This window comes from Piliocolobus tephrosceles, chromosome 13 (assembly GCF_002776525.5).
Source record: "Piliocolobus tephrosceles isolate RC106 chromosome 13, ASM277652v3, whole genome shotgun sequence".
Taxonomy (NCBI): Eukaryota; Metazoa; Chordata; class Mammalia; order Primates; family Cercopithecidae; genus Piliocolobus; species Piliocolobus tephrosceles.
In genome coordinates, this window is record NC_045446.1 from 109,310,885 (window position 1) to 109,332,914 (window position 22,030).

The 22,030-nt window shown below is 53.2% G+C and overlaps 1 protein-coding gene, 1 non-coding gene and 1 pseudogene across 4 annotated transcripts in view; 1 reads left to right on the forward strand and 2 right to left on the reverse strand.

The window, feature by feature from the left end:
- Positions 1 to 22,030, reverse strand: part of NECTIN1 (nectin cell adhesion molecule 1) — a 93,509-nt gene that overhangs the window by 12,334 nt on the left and 59,145 nt on the right. Inside the window, exon 6 of one of the 2 annotated variants that reach the window (XM_023208472.3) lies at positions 13,743 to 18,114. The exons of the other annotated variant lie outside the window; for it this stretch is intronic. Coding sequence (XP_023064240.2) covers positions 17,567 to 18,114 — 548 coding nt within the window. The 3' untranslated portion in view covers positions 13,743 to 17,566. Of the gene's footprint in view, positions 1 to 13,742; positions 18,115 to 22,030 lie in introns of those variants that run through there. 2 annotated transcript variants of the gene reach the window in all.
- LOC111540249 lies at positions 2,853 to 3,622 on the reverse strand (annotated as a pseudogene). Its single transcript, XR_002730919.2, has one exon. The product of XR_002730919.2 is annotated as a ferritin heavy chain pseudogene (transcript).
- Positions 9,068 to 9,173, forward strand: LOC111540376. Its single transcript, XR_002730963.1, has one exon. It is a non-coding gene; the product is annotated as a U6 spliceosomal RNA (small nuclear RNA).

A 22,030-nucleotide genomic window follows, 5' to 3' on the forward strand; every position in this document is an offset into this window, starting at 1 on the left:
AAAAAAAAAAGTCAGGTGTGACAAGGTGGGCCTGTAGTCCCAGCTACTCGGGAGGCTGAGACAGGATAATTGCTTGAACCCGGGAGGCGGAGGTTGCAGTGAGCCAGGATTGTGCCACTGCAGTCCAGCCTGGGTGACAGGGTGAGACTCCATCTCCAAAAATAAAAAAAAATTAAAGAGGAATGTTACCAGGAAAATAAAGAAAACAGGAATGGCAGTTTCTGGAGCACCTATTTCTTCTCTTGATATAATTGATCATCCAGTCACTGACTCGCTAGAAATCTGTCAAGGTCAGCCCCGCCGGCAGAGTTTGGGCTACTCAGGAGGAAGTGAAGTTCTGGCCACTGAGGGTATTCTAGCTGGGCCTTGGGGTCCCTTTGGTGGGAAATGACCTTGAAAGGTCATTGCATAGTGATAATCCTTTACGCCGGCACAGAAATTCATGGTTTATAAAGGGTTTTCACCTGCATTCTCATGTATTTGCTTATGCTAGAAAACACTCCAAACATGGGTTGATAGAACCATTTTACAGATGAGAAAACTGAGGCACAAGAGCAAAGTGGCTTTTCCAAAGTCACATGAGGGGAGTGTAAGCTTGCTGGGCTTTTCATTTGGATTCTGAGCCTTGCTGGGGCTGTGGTGCTCCAACTTCAGGGAAACCCACGTTTCTTTTCTTACTCAGTCTGGCACGGAGAGCTCACCCCCACCAACTTGCCTCTTGCTCATCTGTTTACCCTCTTCTTCCAGGTAGGTCCACCTTTGCAGGGCACTTAGAAGGTAGGGAGAGGTGATTCTGGAGTTAATGAGCCATCAGCAGGGGGAGTGGAAACATCACCCTCCCATGATCACATTAGCAAGACAGACCCGGACACCCAGGAGGGAATGGGTGGAAGAGGGGACCTGAAAAGCTTAGAATTCCCAAAGCAAAAGGCCAGAAGCTGAGGGGTCTCCTGTCTTCCTGGAGTGAGAGAGGTTGACGCTTGAGCTGTCTGACCATCTAAGCAGGTGGCCCTCTGTCCTCCCAGGACCCCATGCTGTGGCCTCAGTTCCTTGTGGAAAATCCCCCAAATCGAGTATATATTGAGATAACCTAGCGTGGTCTGAAGTAATTAAAATGAGAGGGGATTTAGATATGTAAATGCTTCTGTTAAAATAAAGTTGAACCCCGTGGAGTTTCTCCTGGCCTGGCCAAGGTGGAAGGCACAAATCCACCTCCTCAGGCGGAGTTCTGGTTTGAAGAGTGCGTGTGTATTTTGACGGGTTCGGGGAGAGGATGAGCTCCAATACGCTGGGGTGACTGAGGGCTCAAGGAACCTGGGGAACTTCGAGACCGGAACATATTTATGGATGTGGTGAGGAGTGGGGCAGTTTAGTTCTGGCAAGTTCCATGAGCAGCACCATGGGAAGCTTCACGTCAGGGCAAAACAATCTCAAGAAAAGAAATGGGGACAGCTGCCCTCCAGGTCCTTCTTGGGGAAAAGCTGGATCTGACTGGGATTGGGGGTGGCTGTGGGCTGGGTAGGGTGGTGTGGACACCGTAATTCTGTGCACAGGCAGTGGGCATCGCATCTCGCTTGCCCCTCACTGCAGCCCTGGGAGCCTCAGGCATTGTGGTCTCCATCTTATACTATTTTCCCCAACTCACTAAGAGACAGACTTGATGATTGAACCCAGGCCTGCATGACTCCAAGACTGGGCCCACCGAACAGCATTTGTGTGTGTCTAGGCTGTGCTTTGAGATCCTAGAGCACTAACTCAAGCAGGACTGTGGATGCTCAATGCATTTAGTAAGATACAAGGCAAAGGAAAACTGTGAGCCATGGTGGCACTTTGTTTCTTTCTAAGGGGCAGTTCAGGACAGTGTAAAGAGCATTTGGCTCAGAGTCAGAAGGCCTGGGTCCAAGTTCTGAGTCTACTGCTCACCCCGCCGTGTCGCCTTGGGCAAGGCACTGAACCTCCCTGGGCCTCGGGTGAATCATCAGCTAAATAAGCTTGGGCAGACCTGCCCCTTGGTCACCTCCCCTGGGTGATGAGGATCATGGCGCTGAAGTCCCCTTCCTGCAGGTCGAGGGGCCTGGTCTATTCTAGTTACTGCTGGCGACACCTACATGGAGGTCTGTACTCCTTCCCAGTGCTGTGTATTCTACAACTTCTCCAGATCACTTCTGTTCTACAAGATCATCTTCCATAGCATCTTTTCCAGGAAGTCTTTCCTCATGAGCCTGGCCTGCCTCTGATGATGCCATTTGATCCAAACACGGTTCCCACGAGCTCAGGTTTCACCCCACCTGGGGCATTTGCTGATTCGCGGGTGTACAAAAACTTGTATGGGGCCCGGGATCCCCTGTGCAGTTAGGCTGGTGCAGTCTCCCTCTCCTGGGCGTCCTCCTGCCCTGATGCCAGGGCATATATGGCTCTGCCTTTCACAGTTTCTGTGGCAGCAGGCAGAGGGTAGGGTCACAGCGTGGTAAGAGACACGGCTTCTGGGGCCAGACTGCCTAGGTTTAAAGCCCAGCTCCTCAATGGCTTTGGGGACTTTAGGAAACTGTCCACGTCTTCATATCCCTGTGTTGGGGGTGACAGTAATAGTGATACTACCCTACCTCTGGGGATGGAGGTGACGATTCTGTGTTGGGAGGTGACGATTCTGTGTTATAAAGTATGTTGAACAGTGCCTGGCACTTAGGGAGTGATATTGTAAGTCTTAGCTGTTTTTAAAATATCTTTTTGTTTTGTTTTGTTTTGTACCAAATTTCTTTATTTGAAGGAATGGTACAAATCAAAGGACTTAAATGGATGTTTTGGTACAACTTATAGAAAAGGTAAAGGAAACCCCAACATGCATGCGCTGCCTTGGTGACCAGGGAAGTCACCTCATGGCTATGGGGAAATGAGCCTGAGGCTTAGCTTTCATTATCACTGTCTCCCAGGGTGTGCTTGTCAAAGAGATACTCTGCCAAGCCAGATTCGGGTGCTCCCATCTTGCGCAAGTTGGTCACGTGGTCACCCAATTCTTTGATGGCTTTCACCTGCTCATTCAGGTAATGTGTCTCAATGAAGTCACACAAATGGGGGTCATTTTTGTCAGTGGCCAGTTTGTGCAGTTCCAGTACTGATTCACATTTTTTTCCAAATGTAAAGCACACTCCATCGCATTCAGCCCGCTCTCCCAGTCGTCATAGTCTGGTTTCTTGATATCCTGATATTCGGTCACCTCGTTGGTTCTGCAGCTTCATCAGTTTCTCAGCATGTTCCCTTTCCTCATGAGATTGGTGAAGAAAGTATTTGGCAAAGTTCTTCAAAGCCACATCATCGCGGTCAAAGTAGTAAGACATGGACAGGTAAACGTAGGAAGCCTGGAGCTCCAGGTTGATCTGGCGGTTGATGGCGGCCTCTGAGTCCTGGTGGTAGTTCTGGCGCACCTGCGAGGTGGACGCAGTCGTCATGGCGGAGGCTAAGGACAGGCGGCGGTGGCGGGGGCCTTGGGGCAGTCCGAGGACGCGGTGAAGAGGTGACGGAGGGCTGGCTATGGGCGGCCGGCCGGGATGGGGGACGAGCGCCGGGTTCCGTCCAAGCACTGTTGAAGCAGGAAACCCCGACGACTCTTGGCGAAGAACGTCTGTTTTTAAAATATCTTGAGTCACTTTGTAATTTCCAAACATCATGTAAATGTAAAGAAGTGGCAGAGCTGGTTGCAGAGCCCAGCCTAACTGTTGTTAGGCTCCTGGGACTCAATTTCCCCATTTGAGAGTTGGGGAGAATGATCTTTGAGGTTCCATCTGGTTCCAATGGTCTGTAATTCTTGGATAGGTAGTTAGACCTCTTGCTTGGGGTTTGCATGAGTTGAATTACAGGGACAAAAGAATAGGGCATGGAAAAGGACACCCATGAGCCCAGGCTTTGGAAAGGAGAATTTGACCTCTGGGAGGTGACAGCAGAAAACGAGAGGAGGCAGAGGGTTTCAGTGGGAGAAGCTTCCCAATCAGGGGACTTTGGGTACTATCCTTATCCCAGAGCCTGCAGGAAGGCCAGCACCAGCCAGCTGGGGGCTCTAATTCCCACTGGGGCTTGGGTGTGCTTCAGAAAAAGTATCATGTGAGAGACCTACAGTTTTCATTGATCAAGCCCGCAGATCTTCCTAGGGTGAACAGATACTTCTGTGGAGGAAATCCTGGAGACAGACAGCTGCAATCTTTCTTGGAGGGGGGGTCTGTCCTCACCACCCCACACTCCTTAAGTGGGCTGTCGGAGGAGACAGGGGCAGCCTGCTCCTACCATGGTTTTCCCTGGAGCCCCTTCTCTGCTCCCCTCTCATGGGGGCTTGGATTGTTTATTTTGTTAGAAGGGCAGCTCCTTCTCTTCTCTGCAGGGAAGGCAGAGTGGGTCACTCACAGTGAGGGATGAGACCATGCCCACCCCAATCCCCCACTCCCACTGCAGCTGCTGCCCACCAGACTTCTCTGGAAGCTGCCCTTGGCCACTATTACCTCAGGCACCTGGGCTCAGGATCAATTGCAGTAGATCCGGGAGATGGAGTGGGGTGCGGTGATTCATCACTGTCAGGGCTGTCTAAGAGCTCCAGGGCGGACCTGCTACCCAGCCCTGCTGCTTTGTCTTCAAGAGCAACTTGGGAGAGGCCGCCAGGCTCCCATCTTCCATCGCCCAGGCTCTTTGTTCCATATGCAGAGAGGGGTCATGGAATCAGAGAGGCAAGGCCTTGCTCAAGGTCACCTGGTGAGAAGTGGCAGAGCTGGTTGCAGAGCCCAGTCCCCTGTCTCCTAGTCCAGGCCTCTAGCCAGCATATTACCTCCCTCCCGTCAGCTGCCATCCAGCCCTGACCACCTGCCCTTTTCTTCCAACCCATTATAGTCAACAAGGAAAATCCCATTTGGTGTGGCTTACTGTCCCCTGTCCTTCTTGTCATGAACCCCCCAGGAAGTTTCCATTGCTTAGGATCAATTGTGGGGACCAGAGGAAGGTTTTCCAGTGAACCCCACCCGGTATGGTCACCATGACACCTCGAGGCCGCGTGCCAGTCACTCTGTTGTGCCTCAGGACTCCTGTTTCCTGATGGCTGGCTTGTCCTTCCTGTTCCTCTGGGATTCCCCCAGAGCACATCTCCTCCCCTTCCTCCTCTGGCTCCACCCATCCTGTCCCAGCCTCTCCAGTGCCTCCTAGGCCACCAGAACAGGGATCTCTCCTAGAGGGCCCCAGCCTGGCTGACCAGATACACACCAACCCTTCCTGTTGAGCTCCAGGGGCCTTCAAACACTCTGTTTTAAAAGCCTTGGAACCTTTCAAAATCCTACATCTCTGATAGTCATATGAAAAAGTGCTCAACATCCTTAGTCATGGGGAAATGCAAATTAAATCATAATGACATACCACTATGCCCTTGCCAGAAAGACTAAACACTAAAAGGATGGATGGCACCAAGAGTGGGCGAGAGGCAGAGCCATGGGAACTCTCATACGCTGTTGGTGGGAGTGACATTGGCACAATCACTCTGGAACACTGACTGTGTCTACTAACCCTAGTTCCACTCCCTGCAGAAATGAGGATGATGGGCCCCAAAGTTACATACAAGAATGTTTGTAACAACTTTATTCGTAATTGTCCCAAACTGGAGACCGCTCACATCCCCACTGATGGTAGAAGAGAGAGGCACACTGTGGCCTTTTCACACTTTGGGATAATAATACACAGCAGTGGACAACAGACCTCATGGGTGAGGCTTACAGACATCATGTTGAGTGAAGGCTGCAAAAATAGTCTACTTGATTCTATTCTATGTATAGAATAGACTAGATATGACTCCATTTCTGTGAAGTTCCAGAATGGGGGTCATGCCTGGGAGGGAGCATGAATGACTCACAGTCTTGATCCGGGGGCGGTGACATGGGTGTGTACAAATGGAGCTGAACCCCTAAGATCTGCCTGCTTTACTGTTGTTACCGCGTGCTTTACTATTGTTACTGTATTCCTCAATAAAAAAGCTTGAAAATGAAAAATAACAAAGTACCAAAACCTTACACAGGATCCTGGTAAGTAAAAATGATCACTGTTGAGACCTATCCTCTCGCTTCCCATGTCAGGCGGCTCCTGGGGCATTTCTGTGGATGAAACTGTAGAAGGCACTGGAAGCCTTTGCTCTGGGGTGAATGTGGCCTCACGTTCCTGCAACTGGCCTCATGCACCCTGCGGGAGGGTGGCCCAGTGTGGGGATCCCAACCCAACCCTGCCCTGAGGGGCACATCCCAGTTCCTCCAGACCCGTGCCCCTCCACAGGCTGGTGGGTCATGGTGTGAGATGATGTAAATCAGAGAGAATATAAGGGAGTGGTGCTCACGACGTAGCCAGGAAGGCACAGAGCTGGGATCCTACCTGGAACTTGGCAAGTGTCTTACTACTTGATGTTGTTTCCATGACAAGTTCTGTTTTCCCGCTTAGGGCAGATACACAGTGGTGAAAATAACAGTAAGCAAGAACACTATCCTAGTTCAATGCAGCTGAGCACTCGGTCTGTTCTAGGTGATCTGCTGAGTGCTTTTACAAGGAGTCAATTCTCCTTTCATCCTTACAGCCATCGGTGGCAAGTATCCCTATTACCTGCTTTACAAATACCTTACTCCATATATGAACTATCTTTATACATCCCAGTAGTCTACTCACATAGATTGAGAAATAAAATTCAGGGAAGGCAGGCACCTTGCCGAAGTTCTGCAGAGCTGATAGGTGGTGGAACCAGGGATTAATCAAGGTCAGTTTGACTCTAAGGCCCTGTCTCTTTCCTTTCACCAGGTTTTCTATAAATGTCTGCTGTGGACCAAACTGATGGAATCAGCATCCAAAAGGAATGCCACAGGCTGAAATGCTGTCCCTCATCACCAAGATAAAACATTGCAGAGATGCATGAAAATTACATTTGGGGAGTAAATAGGCAGCCCAAGTACAGAGTTAAGAAGATCTGCTTAGAGGTGGCACACATGAAAACAACTCAAAGGTTTACTTGCCCATCCAAATATCCATCCATCCATCCATCCATCCACCCAACCCCCTCCTGCCCCTAGAAGTTTAACCACCAGGATTGAGTCCCTCTGTGTCCCATGCCAACCTCTTAAGGTTAGATGGGTTGGCTGTGCCCAGTGTGTAAGAGGGGGTAGGCCAGGTTCAGGGAGGACACACAGACAATTCCTCACCCCTTCACCCCCATCCCCTGCTGGTCAGACCAGTTCCAGGGACCAGTATTTAATACCTGGCCCTCAGAATGGGAAGGAGATGGCAATGTGTGTGTTTGTGTGTGTATGTTTCTTCAGGAACACCTTTTTTATTTTTTTTGAGACGGAATCTCGCTCAGTCACCCAGCCTGGAGTGCAGTGGCATAATCTTGGCTCACTGCAACCTCCGCCTCCCCAGTTCAAGCAATTCTCCTGCCTCAGCCTCCTGAGTAGCTGGGACTACAGGCACCCGCCACAACACCCGGCTAATTTTTTGTATTTTTAGTAGAGACCGGGTTTTACCATATTGGCCAAGCTGGTCTCAAACTCCTGACCTTGTGATCTGCCCACCTTGGCCTACCAAAGTGCTGGGATTGCAGGTGTGAGCCACTGCGCCCGGCCCAGGGACTTTTTTTTAAAAAATAGACTTAAATTTATTTTTTATTTTATTTTTGAGATTAAATTTCACTCTTGTTGCCAAGGCTGGAGTGCAATGGTGTGACCTCGATCCACTGCAACCTCTGCTTCCCAGGATCAAGCGATTCTCCTGCCTCAGCTTCCTGAGTAGCTGGGATTACAGGTGCCCACCGCCACACCCAGCTAATTTTTTGTATTTTTAGTAGAGATGGGGTTTCACCATGTTGGCCAGGCTGGTCTTGAACTCCTGACCACAGGTTATCCACCCACCTTGGCCTCCCAAAGTGCTGGGATTACAGGCGTGAGCCACCATGCCTGGGTAACAGACTTTTTTTTTTTTTTAAAGAGCAATTTTAGGCTCACAGTAAGATTGAGTAGAAGGTACAGACAGTCTATGGGAAATAGACTCCCTAACTCCACATAGGTATGGCCTCTCCCACTATCAAAAATCCCATACTAAAAATAAAAGAAAAAAACATTCTACACCAGAGGGGTCCATTTGTGGTAGTTGGTGAACACACACGGACACACTGCGACTGGTCTGTAGGTAACTGGGGTTGTTTGATGTTGGTGTGAGGGCTTGCTCTGAGCTGGCCATTGTAACAATGCTTTCCCACAGTTACTGATCAATGGAGTCAAGACTTGAACTCAGGTTTGCCTGACCCTGAAGCCCAGGCTCCTAACAGCTGTGTTGCTAAGTGGACTGATGACGAGAGCATAGGTTTAAATATCTGAAAAAGTGGTTTGGTGAGGAGTAGCCGTCTTCCAGTATTTGAAGGACTATCCCAAGAAGGCTAGATGGAGTTATTCTGTGTAGCTTCCCAGGGAAATATCTAGACGACCAATGGGTGAAGCTTAGGGGAGGGAAATTTTGTCCGCATAGAAGGGTAGCCCTGTGGCATCAGGGCTTATTTTGAGAGGCAATGACTTGCCCAGCACCAGAGGCTGGGCACATTTGGAGGGAAACCCCTGTCTTGGGGAAGGTTGGGCTTCACCACTTGAAAGGTCTCTTTTATTTTGATTGATTTATTTTAAGACACAAGATCTCACTCTGCCACTTATCCTGGGGTGCAATGGTACAATTAGAGCTCACTGCAGCCTCCAACTTCTGGGCTCAAGCGATCCTCCCACCTCAGCCTCCTAAGTAGCTGGGACTGTCACAGGTGTGCGCCACACCTGGCTAATTTTTAAAATCTTTGTAGAGATGCAAGTCTTGCTGTGTCACTCAGGCTAGTTTCAAACTCCTGGCCTTAAGCGATCCTCCCACCTCAGGTCCCCAAAGTGTTGGGATTACAGGTAGGAGCCACTATGCCCAGCTAAAAGGCCTCTTTTGACTCTCATTTTGATCAGTTCAATTTGGTTCAGCCTCTGTTGAGCACCCACTCTGTGCTAGCTCTGGGCTGGGTACTGGGGATGAGTAAGCCATGATCCCAATGCTTGCTTCGGCAGCACATGTACTAAAATTGGGACGATACAGAGACAATTAGTATGGCCTTGTGCAAAGATGACATGCAAATTTGTGAAGCATCACATTAAAAAAGAAAAAGACAAGATCCCAGCCCTCAAGGGGCTGCCAGCCTACATTGGAAGGCAGCTTGTGCCGTTCTGTTACTTGCTGTCCCTTTTTGCCCTGGAAGCCATAGGGGCTGTCAGGGATGAGGGTCCCAGGAGTGTTGCAAAATGAAAAGGAGCTGGCTACTGAGGGGATGGTGGGCATGAGCAGGAGATCAGGCTGGGGAACCCTGGCCAGCTGGTCTCTGGTTCAGTCATCCCCAAGGAGGTCTTTACTCACTGTGGAATGGAAGAGGCCTTTGTTAGGGACCTTCGGGCTTGTCCTCAGGCAGAGAGTGGAGGACTCTAAGAGCACAGGCCCTGCCATCCTCCCCTTCCGCCTCTCTCAGAGGGTCCTCCCTCATCTGCCTAACAGGGATATAGGGGCATCGTCACCTTCCTTCATGAAGCAAATTCACTTCTCCTAGGTTGACAGCATCATGGAGCAAGGAGCTCCATTCAGAGAGGGCCTATGGGACCTCCTGCCTGGGCTCTTTCATAATCCCTCTTCCCCTTCTGGAAGATGCCCAGGGGCCAAGCGGCCATAGGTGGTCTACACCCCAAAAACCTGCTTCATGAGGATTACGGGTGTGGCTCCATCCTGCCCCCTACTTGCCTCAGGTGGTGACCTCCATTGCAGTCACTGTCATCTGGGATCCCAAGTCTCACAGGTGACGATGATGATGAACATGAACGTGATGGATGACAACTGATGATGACAACAATAAATAGCATTATTCAGCACTCAAACCCTATGTGTGCTAATTCACGGAATCACCCAACTCCCCACCCCTTCAGTCCCATTTTCCTATCTCAAGACCCGCCTCTTCCTCAGGACTGACACCTGGGGTGGCCTCTGCCTCCACGCTGGCTATCCATTTGAATCTCCTGGGTAGCTTATTAAAAATATGCCTGTTAGGGCTGGGCGCGGTGGATCACGCCTGTAATCCCAGCACTTTGGGAGGCCGAGGCGGGTGGATCACAAGGTCAGGAGATGGAGACCATCCTGGCCAACATGGTGAAACCCTGTCTCTACTGAAAATACAAAAATTAGCTGGGCGTGGTGGCGCATGCTTGTAGTCCCAGCTATTGGGGAGTCTGAGGCAGGAGAATCGCTTGAACCAGGGAGTCGGAGGTTGCAGTGAGATGAGATCGCACCACTGCACTCCAGCCTGGTGATAGAGCGAGACTGTCTAAAAAAAAAAAGCCTGTTACCAGGCACAGTGGCTCACACCTATAATCCCAGCACTTTGGGAGGATTGCTTGAGGCCAGGAGTTTGGGTAACCTAGGGAGACCCCTGTCCCTACACAATAATAATAATTATAATAATAAAAATAAAACTAGCTGGGCATGGTGGCAAGTGCCTGTAGCCTACTTGTGAGGCTCAGGCAAGAGGATTGCTTGAGCCCAGGAGGTCGAGGCTGCAGTGAGCCGTGATTGTGCCACTGCACTCCAGCCTGGGTGACAAACCAAGACCCCGTCTCAAAAAAAAAAAAAAAAAGTTTGTCTAGGCCCCAGTCCCAATCCCAGAGGCTCTGACTCTATTGGCATGGGGCGAGGCCTGATTTTTAAAAATCCCCAGATGATTCTGGAGTGTAGCCTGAGTTAAGTTCTTTGCGCTCAATGGGGCCTGTGATGTATGTTGATGATTGATGCCCTACAGCTGGTTCTCAAGCCAGGCAGCCAGCCCTGTGCTTTTCTCCATGGAGCTCAAGATGAGTTTGGATGCCAAGTTGCCAGAAGGGCCAGATTAGATGAGGCCCCAGCTCCTGGAGTGTCTGTGTGTGCGATGTGTGTGCTGTGGGAGGCATGGTTGGCAGACGGGAGGCTGGGGTGAGGACATTGCCTGCAGCCCCTCATCTGGGAGTTGTCCTGGGGATGGGGAGTGGAAACGCAGTCCCCCATAGAGAGAGACTTGGTCTGGCTCTGCCATCAAGCCTGTAAACCAGGGGAGAAAATAGGATCTGGGGTCCAAGAAGCCAACATCTGGGTAGAACCCAAGGACTGCTCTGCATAGTGCTGCTCTGCACAGTGTCTGGAGGATGTGGGGGCAGAGCCTCCAGCTGTGGGCGCTGGCACAGAGTGCCGGTTTCAGAAGCAGGTCTAGCTGGCGCTCCCGTCAAGTGTTCAGAGGGCTTTCCTCCTCCAACTTTCTCACCCAATCCATGTCCTGCTCATTCTTCAAACCATGTCAGATAGAACCTTTTCCAGGAAGTCTTCCCTGATGAGCCCCATCTGACTCTGACACCTCCACTTAACACCAATAGGGATCCTGCAAACTCAGTTTATATCCCACTGGGGTGCTTTGTGAGGGAACAGAAGCTTGTACTAGACCTAGCATCCTCCCAGGAGTCAGGCTGGTGCCACCCCTTCCCCTGGGTTCCTCCCCTCCTGCTGCTCTCAGGATGTGGCTGTGCCCTTGAGTATGTTTGGCACACGCTTGGCCAAATCATAGTTTCCACTCTAGATTTTAGTTCTCCATGTGCAGAATGAGTGTGTCGGAGTAGATGATCTCTTTTAGAACAACTAATGTAAGACGCTAAATTCTCAAGGCTGCCAGAAATACTCTTAACAGATCTCTGTCTGGAGAACTCCTACACATCCTTCAAGGTCCAGGTGAAATGTCACTTCAGACCCTCCCAAACACAATGACCCACTCCTGTCCTGTGCTATCCCAGCAATTTACACACAAGTCTGCGACAGCCTGTGGCAAGGATGGCACTGGCCATTTTGGAATTGGGGATACCCAGCGTTCTGAATTCTTTAGAGCCGGGATGCTGGGTGTGGCTGTCACAGCATTGCAGTCCCAGAGTGGCCAAAAATGTGTTGTAAATGAATAAATGAATTCCTCAATTCATCAAGTTTATCTCCTTAACCGTCTGCAACCAGGAGTGGGTAGGATAGGGGAATGGAGAGAAAGGCCTCTACGGTCTCCAGAGAGGAGCTTAGTCCCAGGCCCACCAGCCAAGATAGGCATATGGTGGACACGTCCCAGGGGGACCTTAGACACTCAGACAGGTGCTGCTTCCAGGCCTTTGGTCCTCTGCTCTGCTGAGGGTGGTGTTGGAGGGATGGAGGCAAGGGTTGTGGTTTGGGCAGAAGGAGCCACAACCTAGCAGAAAGTTCTTCCAAGGCCCAACTGGACTAGAAGACTAAGAGTATGGCCCTGGACTCCCAGTATCCTTTAGGCCGGGACGTCTGCAAGGGGACATCCTGGCACCGAGGCCTGGGGAAGGGACTGAGTCTGGCTTCTCCAGCCCAAAGCTCTGTCCAGAGGGGTTGTGCCTGAGACTAATCGGCTTGCTCTCCTTCCACTGCTGGAGAAAGTCTTGGCTAATTTGCCGGAACACTCTAGTTAAATGCCAATTAGGACGTTCTGTCCACTGCTCTCTTCCAATATATTAATAATGTAATTAAGCATTTATTGCCTGCACAAATTAAAAATTAACTTAAATGGACAGCCTGGAAAACTGAGGAAGTGACCACTTAAACAACCCATTTGCATCTCATTCGAATATCAACATCTAAACACAGGCGCTTCTAGGATGCTGGGTTTGGCCTTCCAGAGGAAGCTCAGCCAGCTGCCAACAGCTGCTGGCTTCTCCTTCTGCACGCCTACTTCTGCCCGTCCAGCCCCAGTCCTGGGTGTGGAGGATGTGACCTTGCCCACAACAGGCAGGAGGGTTTTCTGCTAAGCAGCCATCTTGGCTCTATCATTCCTACCCCCTCCCTTTCCCAGGGGTCGCTGGTGTGGATTTCAGTGAAAGGAGATGCTACTGGGTGCGGGGGGTGATGGAGGGATGGCTGGGAGGGGCAGTCTCTGAAGCCCCTGCCACTTCCACCCCCAGGACCAATTTGTCCTGCATTCCAGCCCAGGAGATGGGAAGCAGGTGGTGCTGGTGGGGAGAGTGGGGAGGTAACCAAGGGACAAGAAGACCTTCTCTCCAAACAACCAGCCCCCTGGAGACAAATGGGGGACACAGGAGGGGTGGGTCACAGGGAGAGCTTACAGGGGCTGGGGCTGGGCAGTATCTTCGAAATAGAAGATGAAAGGATAAAGCTCTCAGCTCTTCTCCATCCCCAGGGACCTAACACAGCAGGTGTGACACTGCTGGTTTTCTTCTCCAAACAGCCACAGGAGGGGACATGGCAGAAACAGGACAGCAGGAGTGGGTGACAGGGGAACTGGAGTCTGGGGCAGGAGGCACCCGTACCCCCAGGAGGGCGCCAGCCGGTGCAGGGCTCTCCTTCTCTGCTGTGTGCACCCCCAGCCCTCTCAGGCCTTACTTTCTTAAAGGCCTTCCTCTGTCTGTGGACGCCCACCCCTCCGTCTATGATGCTGCCGTCAAAGTCCAGTCTTCTCACTTGCATGGAAGATGGTTCCAGGGCAGCCTGTGAACAGTCTCCCTCAGGGCCCCTGCTCCTCTGGAACCCTGGAACCTGGGCACGGGGTGGGGGTCCCTTCCCCTCACCATCCCTCTGTACCACCCCGGCCAGCTCCACCCCTTCCCCGTCCCCACTGCCATGGAACAGGGCAGTGATGGGATGCAAACCAGTTTGTTTAAACACTTTATTTATAAAAAAGTACATTTTTTTTCCTCAATACATTTTCAACCCATCATTTTTTTTTAATACAAGTAAAAGGGGGTGATGCAAACACCCCCAGGTCAGAACCAGGAGGATCTGCTGGGCTGTCCCTGGACCAAAGGCGGAAAGGGCGACAAGACGCCGAAGCAAGGTAGCGCGTCACGCTTGGAGGGGAGGGTGGCAGCTTCTCCTGGATTCTTTTCATTTATACAAAAAAGGAAAACCAATTTTTTTCGACCAAGAATCCCATTCCTCACAGCAGGGGTCAGAAGAGCAGCAGCACCAAGTGGGACAAGGGCTCCTCCTGGCCTTGCAAGCTGGGCAGTGTTGGCAGCGGTGGCAGCAGCAGAGGCCTGGGCACCCTCACCACCTGCGCCGCAGCAGAGGGGCCTGCCTCCTGGCATCCCCAGCATGAGGCGGTGTGTGAAGCCGCCCTGTGGGTGTGGGGACCTGGGGTGCCCCCACCTGCCCCTCCCTAGGAGAGGGTTTCTGTTGGCAGTCAGGCTTTGGCGGTCTCTGTCTGGACCCGAGGCCTGGGCGCACTCCCCTCCTCCCAGAAGAGGGGACACCCGTGTCTGCTTGGCTCAGCAGAGCTGCCCACACCCACCTAACACAATTCCCAATTTCTCTGCTCTGACGAAGGCAGTAAAGTTATTGCACCAGTGACTTGGGCATGTGGGGGTTGGGGGGGTTGGCTGGCAGAGGGGGCACATGCCCAGGAAACAGGGCCCCTATGAGGCTCTCTTACAGCCCAGGACTGGGGGGCTCCCTTAGGAAGCCTATGGAAATCTTTTTTTCTCCTTAAGGGCTTTCAGCAGGATCAGACCATTCCCTCCGCCACATCTGTGCTGAGTGGCCATCTGGCTGTGCACGCATGCGTGTGCACCTGTGTGTACACACACCTGTGCGTGGGTATGTTGGAGGTGCGGGCGTGTCCACTGGGGGCACGTGTGCTAGGTCCGAGGTGGTGGCACTTGCAGGCCTGTGTTCACCTACTCTGTGCTGCTGCTTTTCAGACCCTTCTGATAAAAGGGGACTTGGATGGTTGTTACACATTAGAACAATATCAAAATCTGGAAGGAAACAGGGGCATGGGTGTGGGGTGGGGGCAAGGACAGGGAGGGCAACAAGAGGCAGGAGGACAACTGGGGAGGCCTTGGCACAATTAATACCAAGTTTATTTCATTTCCAGCAAAGCAGAAGCTGAGCTCATGCTGTGGGCATGAAGGAGAAGCGAAACGTTCTCAGGTCTCTGCTGGGGTAGAACTCCCTTTTGCCAGCTGACTGTGTCTGTGGGCCCAGCAGCAGTGCCCACCTTCCCACAAACTTGGTGCACAGAAAACCTCACATCCCTAGGCCCAAGTGCTGACCCCTGCCTCATGCCCACGCTCAGCCCAGGCTGGCAGCTGCTCGGTGGGTATGCTGAGGCTGGGCCCCTGGCAAGTCAGGAGCCTCCTACGTGGCCCATGCTACACGGACCCCAAAATTTGTGCTTTGCTTGTAGGGAGGGTGTGGAGGTGTCTTAAGGGGGAACTCAGTGCTTTGGCTGGGCTTGGGGCCTTCAAAGTCCATCACAGAATGGGGAATAGGGTGTGGGAGTGCAGGATAAAGGAGATGCAGGAGGAGACAGGGACAGGAAATGCCTCTATCAGGCAGGCCCCTGGGATTGCCTCTTGCCTGGGGGAAAAGGGGACCAAGCAGAGGGGCCAGAGTGGTGTAAGGTGGGATGGGGCAGTGATGCAATGTGGAAAAGGTCCCCTGCCCTGGGGGACACTAATACTGCAGGGAGAAGCGGCCCGGCTCCTCCACCTCCCTCTGCCCTGCGGCTGGAAAGACCCCCATAATTTTCTCCCCTAATTTCAGCCCATCCAGTACCCCAAATGTGAAGAGGTGGGTACGCCGCACCAGGGCTGGCATGGCTTCAGACTTCTGCTACGTGGCTACTGGGCAGCCTGGGCTGGGGCCAGGGCAGCGAGGGCCAGACAGCGATGGCCCACCTGCTGGGCCCAGGGTTGCCAGGGCAGAAACGGAGCTGGCTGGGGGTTCAATAGCAGCACCAGGGAGGGGAGGGGAGGGACTGGGGGGCTCCCTTTGGAAGCCTATGGCAGGGTGGATCAGTGCCCGTGGGGCACAGAGTGGTCTGCCTCCCTCCTCCCCAACACTTGCCATCCTGCAGAGCCCCTGACACCCTGGGGTGAGTTAACTGGGATCCCAGTGGGCAGGCATGAGGGGCCGCGAAGCCTGCCTCTCCATCCCAGGGTCCTTCCCATGGGCATGCCTGTCTAAAGTCTAGAGTGCCGGGGAATCTGGGAGCAGATGGAGGAACTGAGGCACTTTGAGCTGGGGGACTGAGAGAGGGCTGGGGGGGTCTTCCTCCATTATACACATGGGAAGACCCAGTCTGGGGTGGCTGATAGGAACTCAATGTCCCATTCAAGAAGGGAATCTGCACTCAAAGGGAGGGCTTTTCCCAGGCCCTCCCCTCATCCCAGAATGGGGACCAGGGTATGGCTGCGCAGGAGGTGGCCTAGCGGCCCCACCCCCTCACTTTCTGCCAGGCCCCAGGCTTTGACAATGGCCTTTGTGTGTGGGGCATCCTACGGACTCCTCAGTCCCTCAGACTGTGTTTGCAGAGCTTCTGCCATGTGGGCTTCCTTCTCCACTGCCCTCCGTGTGGACGTGTCTTCACTTCTGACTCCTGCAGGTGGTTCCCCCTGGGATCCCAGCCCCGACTAGCCAACAGAACCAAGTGTTGCTGGATAAGGGAGAAATCAGAGAAACCTCCATGCTGTAAGAAGCAGTTTGGGGTGGGCCTGAGATTCTAGGGTGGAGGCACCGAGGGCCCAGTCTCAGCCATCTCTGGAAGCTTCTATAGGCTTCCCCCATTCTCAGCTTAAAGGGGGAACCAGGTGGAAATAGATGGGTGGGCCTTGGGCAGTGTCAGGATGGGGCAGGGCATGGGACCCCAGGGGAGAGCAGGCACAGAGGAGCAGTGTGTGCATGTGTGTGTGTGTGTGTGCGTGTGTGTGTGTGTGTGCGCGCGCGCGCACGTGTCAGCAGAGGCATCCGGAGCCCCTAATGGAGGGGGCACACTGGGGATAAAGAGGGAAGGCATCAGAGCTAGGCCAACTCCACTCTCTGTGGGCCAATGAGGAAAAAAAATGTAAAACCACCCTCAGCAGGAAAACACTGCCCAAGGCCCCGCTTAACAAACAAGACTCCCTGGGAACTGGGGAGAAGCCGCACCCCTCCCCCTACCTTTTGGGTACACCGGCTGTCTAGACCCAAGGTCCAAACTTCCGGATGCATCGGCTTTCACTGGTGGGTGTTGGGTTCCCTCTCCCTGGGAGGAGGAGCAGCATCTGGGGGTGTGGGGGACTTTTCCCCGTTAGAGCCCCCTGAGCCCTCCACCCCCAGTGAAGAAACACAAACAAATTCCAGTGTTGGGGGGCGGGGGAGGCTGGCTCCCCAAACCCTAGAGGGATGCCCAGGTACACAAGACGAGGACAGGGCTCCCTACACAGAGGGCAGGCGGGTGGGGCCCGTAAAGGGAAGATACAGTAACACTAAAGCCACAGTCGAACACAACACCATGGGGAAGGGCTGAGGAGAGGGAGGAAATAAAACACAAAGCCAAGTCGTGGCTGCCCTGGGCTCCCCTGGCCCCCCAGGAGTTCGGGGCTGGTTTTGGGCAGCTGGGCAAGTCTCTGTTTAGCTCCTGGAGTGGGAGGTGGGGGGCGTGCGGGGAGGGGCTGGGGAGGAGCGGGCACAGACAGAGGCTCTGGAAGGGGGGCTACACGTACCACTCCTTCTTGGAAATGAAAGACCCGTCATTCTGAGAAACCATGTTCTCAGCCAAGTCCAGCTGCTCAGGGTCGTACTGGTAGCCCAGAGTCCGGTCCCCGTAGCCGTCCTGACGGGCCTCGGCCTCATCCACGGTGAAATAGGGCCGCTTGGCGTCCTCGTCATATTTGGGGTGGGGGCCGCCCACCTTGCGCTCGCCCCCTCCACCGCCCTCCTCCTCTTCCTCCTCCTCATAGCTGCTTCCACCCAGCGGGCCGGCCTTCTTCTCGTCGTCCGAGTCGTCGGGGTACTGCAGGTTCTGCGCCATCGGCGGGTGGTGCTGAGGGATGCCTGCCTTGCTATAGCCGTTGCCATACACGTGCTTCTTGGTGCTGTAGTCACCCTTGAAGGTGTGCCGGCGCCGCCGCAGGGCGACCACGATCCCGCCGACCACAATCAGCACCAGCAGGACGCTCCCCGCCACGCCCCCAATGATGGCCGTGGGCACCGGCCCGGCGCGCCGCCCATGTTCGGGAGGAGACGGGGTGTAGGGGAATTCTGGGTGAGGAAAAGAGATGGAGGGGACAGCATCAGCGTGTGCTCCTGGGGTGTCGAAGGGGTGGGAGGGAGGCGGGGGGCAGGGAAAGGAGAGGCCAGGAAGGACAGGCTGTCTGCACCCCGGGTTTGAGCAGCTCCAGTTCGAGGCCCCGCAGCACCCCACCCTTCCTGGAGCCCTAACATGCCGCAGCGTTGGTAGCTGGAGTGAGACAGGCAAGAGGAGAGGCGGAAGGCAGTACCCACAGCACCAGGGCCTTCCATCCCCACTGTCCTCGGTGTGGTGCTGGCCCAGCTGAATCCCCATTCATGGTGCAGTGAGACACATGTGCCACTGCCAGCTTCAGCACACTGTCCACTCGATGCCATTCACTGCCACAACCCTGAGGAGGTATGCCATTCATTCTCATTGGATATCCGAGGAGCTGAGGCTTGCAGAGGTGAAATAACTTGCCTGAGGTCACCCAGCAATAATGCAACGTTGCTTTTCCTGCACATAGAACGTGTGCAAATGTCACTGATACCCCTCTGCCAGACACCTGGCAGTCACTGTGTCCCAACCCCATCGCCTTGGCTTCCAAGACCCAGAACCAGGAGCCACCTAGGTGTTCTGCACCTGATTTTGTCTGCCTGCAGGGCACAGGGAAAACAGGTTCCCAGGCACTGGCTCAGGAGATGCCCTGTGAGTGCCAATCAGCTGCCAAGGTGCCAGAAACCAGGGCTGTGGTTCTTGGCTGTGGTCTGGGCCTGCAGGGCAAGGTGGGGGCCTGGTAGTGCTGCCAGCCTGGGTTATAAGTGTAAGACACCAGCATGGCAGGGCACGAGCACAGCGCAAGGACGGCAGAAATGGGGGTGAAAGCACGTGCGTGTGTGCCAATGTCGAGTACACACAAGTGAGCACATGCACAGGCACACACCCTTGCCATCATAGCAAGCCTGTCACTCAGGGATCACATGCCGGGAGGGCCCGCACGCCTGTGCTGACATGATGAACGTGAATGGGCAAATCTGTATGCTCAGTGGACACAGCCGAAACAAGGAGGCAGGAAAGGTGAAAAGAAGAGAAAGGAAGCAGGTGGGACGGGAGAGAAGGCTGGATGGGTGACTTTCTGTGCCAGTGGGGCCGGGCCACAGTACCGTTATTTGGCCAACGCTGCCCCTCCCCTTGCCTTATAGGGCCTGGGAAGGTGGCTGAAACCAGGGCCATGCCACAGGCCAAAGAGGCCCTGAGGTGAGGCTAAGGGAAATGGTTCCTGGCACCACCACAGGGTGGCACCGGAGACCATAGCTGGCCTCAGTCAGAGGCACTAGGCTGCGGGTCTAGGGCAAGCCCAGAAGGCTGACCTCAGCCGCTCAGGCCCTCCTCGCTCCAGGCCCACGTAAAGGGCCAGTTTGCTGGTATACTGCTGCCTGCTCCCTCTCTGATTCAGTATCTCTCACTCCATGGGAGTCATGCTTCTCCCGAGCCTGCTCCCTCCTCCCGGGGCATGTGTGGGGTGCTGTCCCACTCAGCAGGCTGCAGCAGGGTGGAGATTCTAGGAAAAAGGAAAGGCCTTCCAGGAATTTGGGCTGGAAGGACTGACGAAAACACAGGGCCCAAGGAAGGGGAGGCCACTCACTCATCCAAGGTCACGCGGCTGAGCTGGGACCACCCAGGGGCTCCTGTACATGTGAGCGCTGGCAAAGGAACACCGCCATGGAGGACCCCACTCCCCACCTGCCACCACCATCCTTGGTGCAGGTAAGCCAGCAGCTGCCCAGTCATATTCATGGGATCTTTGTCCTGACCGCCTGTCTCCGCAGCAGCCTCCCTGGAACCTCAAGCGTCTCCCTGCTCACCAGGTCCCATCGGTTTACGACTCTCAAAAGGGCCCCACAACTGCTCCCCACGAGGTGGGAGCAGCCTCCACCAGGGGTACCCCAGAGGCAGCTGGGAAGAACCTAGCCTCCTCTGTACTCAGCCTGCCTGCCCCTCCTTGGTTCTCACTCAGATCTGAATGATCTCCCCTGTCTACACCTGCCTTCCTCTCTTCAACCATCCCTCCAATCAGCAAACATGTTGAGCATCTATCCTGCTAGTCATGGGATACGAGAAACTCACAGCCTCGCCGGGGAAGCAAAGGACACTCAGAGACAGCACGTGCAGATGTTAAGGGAACTGGCAGGGAAGTGCAGGGTGCAGGGGAACGAGGTGGTATGTCTTGGCATTAGAGAAGGCTTCTTGGAGGAGGCTGGACTTGGAGAGGCCAGGAGGATAAGGAAGTATCCAGATGGAGGGAGCTGCCATTTTTCTGAAACATGTCCCTTTCCTTCCAATACAAGATTCCGTGGTCCTCGGCTTTCCCCTCTGAGTGCTATCTCTGGCTGTGTTGCTCCTTCTCTCTGCTCCAGCTGTCTCGATAGATGCTTTGTCCTGGGACCCTCAGCCCTGACTCTCTGCTTTCTTTCCTAGTGACAGACTAGTATCAGCTTCTGGAGTCACCCTCATCCTGCTGGCTTTCCAAATTATTTAGGGGACATAGTTCTCGCCCAACTCTGGGACTGTATCTCCATAGCATCTCCCGAACTGTGGCCCATGGAACCTCAAACCATTGGCTCAAAGGGTCAGCAAAAATACGGGGGTCGAAATGTTGGCTTAGACAAAGCATCAGAGCCTGTTACCTTCTCATGTACACTGTGAACTATTAGAGGGACACGTCAAACGCCATGTTTCCCAACATACTGGAGCATGAACCCCATACCTCCTGCCTCCAAAACAGTCTCACATCACTGACATCTAGGCAGACACATTAGAAAATCGGACCTCTAGCACATCCTCATTTGCAATTCTCAGCACCACTTCAAAACCCATCTGTACCAACCCGGTTTGCTGTCTTCCTTCCAAACCCTCTCCATTCGACACAACTCCCCGTCTCCACTGCCACCACCATGCAACTTATGCCAGGTTTTACTGCTGTGGTCAATTCCTAAATCTCCCACTTTTGTTTTGCCTCTGCCTGCCTTGAGTCACCCCACCCACAGTCACCAGGTTAATCTTCACTGTGTAGACACAACCACTCCCTTTCTCAAAGATCAGCAATGGCTCCCCAGCTGCCTGTTGGGCTGTGCAGTCTGGCCTTCAAAGCTTCCATCATGCAACCTTACCTTGGGTTTGGTCAACTCACCTTCCTTGCTGTCCTTGTTATCCAAGTTGATTCCTTACTACAAGCCTTTATACATGCAGTCTGCCCCACCAGGAATGCCTTTCCTCATCCTCCCTCCCTGCCTATTACCTCCCTTCTCCAGCCTCTTCTTCAGGAGCCTTCTCTTCTCCAGTTTACTGTGATCTTTTTCTCTTTCGAATTTGTATGTACTAATGGTCTGCACCTCTCATTCTGGTTGCAACAATTGCTAAGGTCATTCCATTAATCACATACTGACATAGCATAGTAAAGCCTGTATAAATTGCAAATAGATGCAAATTAGAATTTACCATGCCTGGCTCTGGTCCTTCTGCCAGTTTTCAAATGGCTAAAGTTCCCTTCTGCAGGAATGAGGACAGGGTTTGAGGAAGTGGCAGCCTCATGATCATTTGGGATTGACTCATTTCAGTGTGTTGCAGTAGTTTATAAGTTCACTATTGTAACTTTTGTGCTTTCTTCAACAGCAGAGACCCAATAAAAAATAAAGCTCTCCTACATTTTCCTCAACTAGTTTGAATTTTCTGGACCTCTCAAGTCACATCACTGCAGTATGGTAGAGTGTACGGTCTTATCTGTTTCACAAGAATGACTGGTATCCCAACTAGTTTGTAAGTTATAATTGAAAATGCAGGCTGGGCACAGTGGCTCATGCCTGTAATTCCAGCACTTTGGGAGGCCTAGGTGGATGGATCACCTAAGGTCAGGAGTTCAAGACTAGCCTGATCAACATGGTGAAA